Raw genomic sequence first — 9260 nt, 5'->3', positions numbered from 1 at the left:
CTCCACACACACAGAGAGAGAGAGACAGAGAGAGGCAGAGCGCCGCCGTATGGTTGGTTAGTTTTCGACATCATATTAACGTAATAATATGGTATTTTATTATAACAAATGTTTTTTCATGCGTATTATTATTATACAAGTAAAAGAATAAAATATTATAATTTTTAGTGGTTATTTTTTAATTTTTAGGTGAGTATGAGACTTAATGTAATGTTAAGATTATTATTGTTTCATTGGGATTTAAAAATTATGTGTTTAAGACTTGTAATAGTTGTATTTTTTAGGTATTATTTGTTAAATGAGTAAAATAAAATTATATTAAGATAATTTATTTATAAAATTTAAAATAATTTATGAGGGCGAGATCAATTTATTTAAAAAATTAAAATAATAAATCACATAATTTTTTTTAAATAAATTTAACAAATACAATTGAAATTAATTTTGTTCAAGATAATTTTCATATCTCGTTTTTTTCGATCTATATCTTAATTAAAAAATTCTACCTAAGTAAATTGATATATAAATAGTATTTTAAAAATAAGAAAAAAAATTGTATACCAAATCAAGTATTTACTTATGTAACGTTTATTAAAATGAATAAAATAAGATTGTATCAAGATAAGATTTAAATAATTTCTGAACCAATATATAAAATTATTAAAATAAGCTTAAAAAATATTTCAAGATTGTTATCAAACTATTTTATTAAGTTTTTATAATACACTGGAGGGCATATGCGTTATTTTTTCTTATGTGTAAGGTCCAATATATACTTATTTAGAGTGAAGAGAAATAAGTATATCTAAAAAATGACAATTAAAAAGTCACGGGACTTATTTTTCAAGGGCCGCTAGATAATTTTAACAAATATATTGAAAATGACAAAAATCTGTAATGTTTTTCATATCTTATATTTTTCGGTCTGTATCTTCATTAACAAATACTACCTTAAATAATAGAAGGTGTAAGGGTTTATAAATTCAATGAAGAAAAGCGATAATTACATAGATATACTTTAAATTTGTTATACGATACAATTTTTATAAATATGTTAATCCTATAAAAATATACTTGAACCGTTTTTAAATGTAATATAAACATGCACCTTTTAAAAATAAAACTATCCCTCATATCTAAAGTCTAAATTTTTCTAGATAAATGTAAAAATAATCAATACCTATTTTAATAGTAGATTAAAAAGTCAGCCAAATTACTAGTCCAAAAATTTTCATTTGATTTTAATTTTCCTAATTTACAAGAGTTTTAGGTATTTGAAGGCCCATTTGGCAAAGCGTCTTTTTAAGGAACTTTTAAGTTGCAAAGTTTTTAAGTTGTTTAAAACTTTTAAGCTAAGTAGCATTTAACCTGATAATATATTTAGATAAATGTGCTTATAAGTTATTAGTTAATAGTTATGTATTTAGTTTGAAAGAACTGATAAACTATCAAAATGTGATAAAAAGATAAAACTAGACATGTTATTGAATAATTCAAAAAATGCATCAAATATTTTTTTAATAAAATTAATTATAAATTGTTGTTATATATATGTTAAAATTAATTAATATATATATGTTACTATTGTTATTATATATATACATATATACACACACAAACATAGCAACAGAAAAGATGAATGGATAAACGATGACGGAGGAGATGGGGATAAGGACGACGACTAGTAACGGTTGATGGAGGCAATTAGAGATGGGAAATGGCTGGGCCAAGCCGGCCCGCCTCCCGCTTGGCCCACCCATTTGGTGGGTCGAGCCGAATTTAGCCCGCAAAGGAGATGGGTCGAGTCGAGCCGGGCTAGGAAAGTGGAAATTAGGGCCCGACACAGCCCTATGGCCCTTAATAAATGGGCCAAAATGGGTCGGGCTAAGCCGTGGGCCTACTGGACTTGGCCGTGGGCCTATTGGGCAAGACCGACTCGTGGGCCTGGCTGTCTGGGCCAGCCCATGGGCTTGCTAGCCCGTGGGCCTTTTTTAATTTTTTAAATATAATTTTTTTTATTTTTTCTCAAATGTAACAAATATGTTTTAAAATATATTTATAAGTAATTACAAGCAAACAATTTTACCCTATTATTTAAAAAGTTTTATTAGCCTTTTCTATAAATTATGTCCCTTATGTATCATTTTATCCACATATCTTATACTTGTTTCATTATATACAAAAAACATGAAATAAATTCATGATCAGGTAAGTGTGTTATTTTCATATTTTATTTCAAACGATTTGGGACTTTAATAAAACTGTCTCATCGGTGGTCTTCTACTGGTTTATTAAGGATTGATCCCAAATCCTTCCCATATGCAAGCAATCAAACTTTTGTGAAGGGATGGTTCCTTTCCACCTGAAATCCTTATTCCTCTCAAATTGTAGATGGGTCCCACTAATTTTATTTATTTGATTCCTTCCATTTCGCTTCTCAACCTTCCCTACATTCTTTTATTTTCCAGCCATCACTTAAATTCAAAATTAATCTTAATCCATAGAAAATACAATTTTTTAAAAATCATTTATAAGTAATTACAAACGATTGTCGATTTTTTATTTTTCAATGTTCCTCAACTTGAAAGGCATCCAACTCCTTCATATGTTAAAAATACATATAAAAAACTACCCTCGGGGCAACCTTGAGGGCACTCCAATACTTCAGTTAGTATGGTTTCAATAACAAACATATATTAAGATACAAATGAATAATATATTATTAAATGACATTAAAAAAATAAACTCATAGTTAAGTGTTGTCCAACCTCCTTGATTCCTTCAAACGATATAAGTATCTACAAAGAATTGCCCTCGAAATTGCTCCCGATGGCACTCCGATGCTTAAGTTAGTATAGTTTGAAGAAAAAAATAATAAAATCTAAAGTACGATAAAATAATTAACTACTAAAATGCATAAAAAAGTTCAAACCAATAATTGCAAGGCGAATTCCCTTTAAGGGGAAATATCACTGTGATGTGGATAGCCCCGCACTGTCATTATGTTATGATTTGCTAGATTCATCGTATAAATCTATCCCTTGTTTGTCAAATTCAACATCTAACCAATCCCTAAAACATATACACATTTCTAGTGTCGTATGTTGCAACCTCGATCTCTTTGGGTTAAGCACCCTATTTCTTGTAGAAAAAGTTGACTCCGATGGCACTGTGGACACTAGGGGGTTAATATGTAACGCCCCGTTTTTTTTCGAGCACGTTATAACTCAGAACAATTCTGGGATAATTTTTTTTTTTTATACTACTAAAACTAAGACTAAACCATATTATTGCTCTTATTCATCCCAAAATTTTCATTCATTTATTTCCAAGGATAATCATCATATACATTAAATGCGGAAGGTAGAATCGAACCTAACATCATAACATTAATCATACATAAGTTCTTACATCATAGGAACATAAATTTCTCAACATGACTTAATACATAACATAAGTTCTCAACTAACATTAACCCTAAATAGGGTTCTACATCATCATTTCTTAAAATGTTTAGAATTCGAAGTAACAAAACTTAAATACATGAGCAACAAAACATACGTTCAACTGATTATATAACTCATCATGTACTTTGCTAAGTGCTATTACATGCCTCATTCATCCTCGTTTCTGCTACTATCTTCATCTTGAACGTTTGAATATTCCAAGGGCAAAGCCCAGGTTAGATGATGAATCATCTAAGTAAGGATACAAAACATTTAATGCTCATGTATGTATGCAATGCACATAACATCATAACTCTCATGTTTGGGTCGACTGCACCTTAAGATTACCCGTCATTTTTTCAGTCTTCCTGCCAGACCGAGGTGTATGGGTGCATCATTGGCAAAGTAACAGACCCAATACCTAATCCTAAACCCATGCAACATATGACCGTGAATCTCATTATACTCATATGCATATCTCATAAATCAAAACATGTAAATGCAATCTATATGACATACTCATAACAAGTAATGACAACATGATAAGATCATAACACTTAGTCCAGTTGGAAAGTACTACTTACCTTGCAAAAAAATAATTCTGCCTCTAACATAATTCTGCCTCAAAATTCGCGTCGAACTTCCAATCATACTCAATTATGAACCTTGGCGTACCCTGACATCATAATTGTTTAAGAAAATCAGATTTCTAATTTTTTCTAATTTTCCTAATTTCTCTCATTTCCTCCTATTATTTCCTCAAGATTATGAAATAAATACTTTCTCATAAAATTTTCTCAATTTCTCTTCTCAATAATTCTTAAAGCAATATTCCTAAGCTCCATAAATTTCCTCATAATTTTCAGAATCCACATTCTATTTATTTCTCATTTTCTCTTTGATTTTTAAGTATCTATTGCCTAAAAAAAAATCCATAATAAATACTAATCATGCATTTCTCTTCCAATTTCATCATAAAAAATTTTAAAATATCATTCTCATATATTCTGAAATTTTTGAAGATAATTCACCTTTCTGCGGAGCGATTTAGCTACCTTGATATTCGTGCCTTGCCTCGAAATATGTGCATCATCTCGATTTGCGTGCCCTCCTCAAAATTTATACAAGTTACTTCAACTTAAGCCTCAAGCACCCTAATCATCACATTTATTTAGATAAGTATTAAAACCTATTTTTCCATAATTTCTTACATTTTCTTTTATTTTTCTCTCTATTTCTTCCTATTTTTCCTCAATAAATCAAAACTAAATATTTTCTCATAATTTTCTAAAATATTTCACTATAACAATTCATAAAATAACATTTCTAAATTTTTAGAATTTTTTTTAAGAAATTTTACTTACCTAGATTTAGCCTCTTGGATTTCCTCGATATGCGTGCCCAAATCTCAAAATGCATGCCCGAAAAATTTCTTGAACTCGAGCACGCTCGTCAAACCCCAAATTAATTTTTAGAATTTTCGAAAATCTTTTCAGAATTTTTCTCCAATTTTTTTCATTTTTCTTCTATTTTCTTCTTTTCTTTTTCTTTATTTCCTTTTTCTTTTTTCTCTTTTTCTTTTCTTCTTTCTCTTTCTTCTTCTTCCCTTCTTCTTCTTCTTTCCTCCCCTGCTCCTGCGCGCACAGCCAAGTCTCTTCTTCTCTTCTCTTTTCTTCTTTTTCTTTTTCTTTCCTTTCTTCTTTCTTTTCTTCTTCTTCTTCTTCTTCTTCTTCTTTCCTCCCCTGCGCGCTGCCTGCAACTCCCACGCCCATGCCCAGCCGCTGCCAACCGCACGCATCGCCTCCGACCTCACCGCGACCACCCCCGCTGCCTCCAAGCACCACCGCGAGCCACCAGCGATGCTGCCTCGGCCCTGCGCGTTGCCGAGCGCCGCTTCCGGCCGCCCCTGCTTGCTGCTCGTAGCTCCCGCGTGCTGCCATGGTCGCCTCCAGCCGGCCATGATCGGCCTCCAGCTGCTCCGCCACCTTCGCGCGCCACCATCGCGCCCTCGCTAGCCATCACAGACTCGCCTCTGCTGGCCGCACCTTGCTGCCTCGCTTTCATCGCGGTTGGTTCACCTTCATCGCGACTGCCATGGCCGCTCGAGCTTATTACTCGCGGCCATGGCCGCCGCCCACTCTCTCGCTCTCAATCTCTCTCTTGCTCTCACTCTCTCGATCTCTCTCTTAATCTCTCTCTCGATCTTGCCTTCTCTCCCTCCTAGCTCTCGGCCATTGCTCTCAAGCTGCCTCGCTTTCATCACGGTTGGTTCACCTTCATCGCGACTGCCATGGCCGCTCGAGCTTGTTACTCGCGGCCATGGCCGCCGCCCACTCTCTCGCTCTCAATCTCTCTCTTGCTCTCACTCTCTCGATCTCTCTCTTAATCTCTCTCTCGATCTTGCCTTCTCTCCCTCCTAGCTCTCGGCCATTGCTCTCAAGCTCCCTCTCTGCCTCTTCACACACACACGGAGCATGTATATATATATATATATATATATTACATCACTTAATCAAATAATTGCAGCCAATCTCTCATTTGCCATTCATTATGCACTTATATATATTTATATCTATTACACTGATATGATTACAAGAAAATATACATTAAATCCCTATATTACATCTTTATTTATCTTTAAAAATTTCTTAAATTGCTAATATTGCCTCTAACGTCTAATTAATTTGCATTGCGATGTCAAAAATTCAAAATTAATAATTTTAAACTTAATAAGGACAATTTCATCCTTGTGCCATCCTCGAATATTTGATTTGTCCTGAAATCACTCCAAGGTTGATTATTATGAAAAACCAGAGCCCCCTTAGGGTTCTGTTTATTTTTTGAGAGTCCCCTATGATAATTCAGTTTTTCAGTCTGAATTATAGCTGTATTTTAGCTGTACCAAAAACAGTCTCGATTCCCATTTCTTTTAACACCACAAATCCTATCTCGGGACACTCATTGAGACCATATCATTTTGCTTAGATAATTATGCTCTAGAGCATCCCCTCCAGTCGATTTAGTACTTATAATTGCTATCAAGCCATTTTTTTGGTATTTTAACTTGCTTAAATTATGTGGCAACCTCACGAAAATATGGGTTCTTACATAGTAGATCTCGGGTCATGGCGACCAACACCAGATACGTGTATTGATTTTGACACCACTATAACAAAATATCAAATGTATTAAGTTGGTCATCAGAAAATGAAGATCTCCTATTTAAATAGAATTCAAGTTTGTTAAACCCACTAGATGTTTGTGGACCGCCCTTTGATTTTTTTGATTTGAGGTATGTGGACCGCCCTCATTTTAAGAATCCCTTAGAGTTTCTTTGTGAAGAACAATTTTCATTACTTGGTTTATTACTAAAATAGGACTCATATAAATTATATATTTCAAAAATTAAATTTCAAACTTTTGTTTTTATTTCTTGTGTCAACTCCCATAGTCGTTTCGTAAAACTCCAAAAAATATTCAACACCTTCCCACTTTTGTGTGAGATCTAATACAGCTGCCATAAGATATAATAATGGTATATTAGTCCAATATTTTCTAAATTTTTTTTCCATGGGGGTTATAAATTGTCCATATATATTTGAATCCCTATATTCTACAAAACAACTAATAATAGGAAATATTTCACGAATAAAAATGTGTGGTAGGATATTTACAACCAAAAAATGATTTTGTTGCACTATAAAATGTTTCTAATATATATATATATATATATAATAACATCTAGTTGTTCTCAATCATTGTCCCTTAGTTGATATGCTTCTACCATTTTCCTATTCTAAAATAATTTAAGTTGCTGTCTATATGGTTTAGTTTTTTTATAACAACGAATAAGTTGAATTCTACTTGATTTGAACATCTGTTGGAAATTTTCTATATGATAAGCCAAATCCATTAACAAGTTTGTTTTCACTCTCGCGAATGGGATTCACTACTTTGAATTAAAGTCAAAACACCATTTATTTTAGTTAGTGCCTCATTATATATTTGCAGACCATCCTGTACATATAAGTTTAAAATATGGCATACGTATCTATTGTGAAACAATTGTCCATTTAAAATTAATGGAAGTTCGTGTCTTAGTCGTTCAATGGCAAAACCATTGTTACTCGTATTATCAAATGAGATTGTCATTATTTTATCACTAATATTGTAATTATAACTGGTTTCTCGAATTTTACTTACAATTAAATTACGTCTATGTTATTCTACTAATTATATTAATCCAATTATTCTTTTTTGAATTTTTCATTCTTCATTAATCCAATGCATAGTGACACACATGTAGTGGTTATTTATCATAACATCATACCAAATATTTGATGTTAATGACACACTTCCATTAAATGCATTAAATGTATTTCTTAATTGTTCTAAATATTCTAAATATAACCTCATTGCTTCATTTTTTTATAGTCTTTCGTGAAAAACCCCTACCTGCAGGTTGTAATGCATTTTTATAATACCATTTAAACATTGCATCCTCCCTAAACAAAAAAGAAGATTCAGTTTTAATTATTAGTTTTGCTAAATTAGATTTATCAAGTTCTCTATTATATCGAAAAATCAAACCCTTACCTTGTTGCAATTGTGTCCGCGTTGCATCCAGGCCGCCATCATCATGTTTCAAGGCATGTCTAATCAAATGTCCAGTCCCATCCCCTGGTTGGCATGAGTAGTCTTTTTTACAAAATTTGCACAGAGCTTTTTGACAATTCCCAACTATATTAATGATCTCGAACACCTGCCAGACATTATTAGTTCTTTGTCGCTTGGAGTTGCGTCGTGAGCTGGACGGCTCCTCATTTGGTTGTTTTGAGAATGTTTGACCCTCATTTGGTAAGAGTTGCTCAATTAGTAGAGGTGAGGGGTTATCAAACATTTGCATATCAAGATCTTGTGATTCGAGAGGTTGTGTATCTGATTCAGTAAATGATGGGTGTTCCCATGCCCATTGAGTGCCACTCAAATAGTTAAAAAAATCATGGGGGAATTGTCCCATTGGGGATGGAATAAAAGATCGTTGGGGGTTTGTAGAAGATGTACTAGCTCGAGGGGGTTCCATGGAAGAAGCACTGTGATGATCATTTATGCGAGTAGTGAGAGAGCGACAAAAGGAAGACATGATTGTAAATGTAGAGTAATGAAATCAATCAAAGATATTGTGACACTAGAAAGTATAGTAATTAGCAAGATAGTAATAGAGCAAGACAACTTGTAAAATAGCGTATCAGCAAGAGAGTAAAATAGTGAAAGCAAATTTTATGATTGAATAACTTCAACAATCACTTATTTATAGACGCAAACATTTGAACGTTCCCACGAGTTGCAATGAAAATTCAAAATTTGAATTTCAAATGATCAAAATCATGGGAGCCTAGAAAAGTATTGAAAACTTTTGACAATTGATAAAAAGTATTCCCTGAATCTCTGTCATGTTCTCTTCCATCAACAATAATGGGTGCATAGCATGGCAACAATAATGGGTGCATAGCAATTTCTAGGCTGCCAAGCCTGGCATATTCTCTAAAAAGTTTAAACGTACTAAATAAGCTTTTATTATTTGCATATTGTGTATTCTTATTTGCACAATAATGGGTGCATAGCAATTTCTAGGCTGCCAAGTTTGGCATATTCTCTGAAAAGTTTAAATGTACTAAATAAGCTTTTATTATTTGCATATTATGTATTCTTATTTGCACAATAATGGGTGTATAGCAATTTCTAGGCTGCCAAGTCTGGCATATTCTCTGAAAAGTTTAAACGTACTAAATAAGCTTTTATTATTTGCATATT

At 32.9% G+C, this 9260-nt stretch overlaps 1 protein-coding gene across 4 annotated transcripts; it reads right to left on the bottom strand.

Annotated features, from left to right (window-relative positions):
• Window positions 1-3044: 3044 nt before the first annotated feature.
• LOC127806641 (uncharacterized) lies at window positions 3045-8623 on the bottom strand. 4 transcript variants are annotated; one of them, XR_008024455.1, is made up of 4 exons: window positions 4811-5892; window positions 4478-4600; window positions 4031-4122; window positions 3045-3814 (listed from the first exon to the last, which is right to left on the bottom strand). XR_008024455.1 is itself a non-coding variant. In XM_052344054.1 (2 exons), the coding sequence occupies exons 1-2, from the start codon at window positions 8587-8589 to the stop codon at window positions 4100-4102; spliced, it is 570 nt and encodes a 189-aa protein (XP_052200014.1). In that variant the 5' UTR covers window positions 8590-8623; the 3' UTR covers window positions 3045-4099. The 4 variants fall into 4 exon arrangements, 1 of the variants encoding a protein (XP_052200014.1); XR_008024456.1 differs by having other exon boundaries at window positions 3045-4122; window positions 4811-5524; window positions 5721-5892; XR_008024454.1 differs by having other exon boundaries at window positions 3045-4122.
• Window positions 8624-9260: the final 637 nt, after the last annotated feature.

Source organism: Diospyros lotus, chromosome 7 (assembly GCF_014633365.1).
Source record: "Diospyros lotus cultivar Yz01 chromosome 7, ASM1463336v1, whole genome shotgun sequence".
Taxonomy (NCBI): Eukaryota; Viridiplantae; Streptophyta; class Magnoliopsida; order Ericales; family Ebenaceae; genus Diospyros; species Diospyros lotus.
This window is presented reverse-complemented; position numbering and strand designations above follow the sequence as displayed.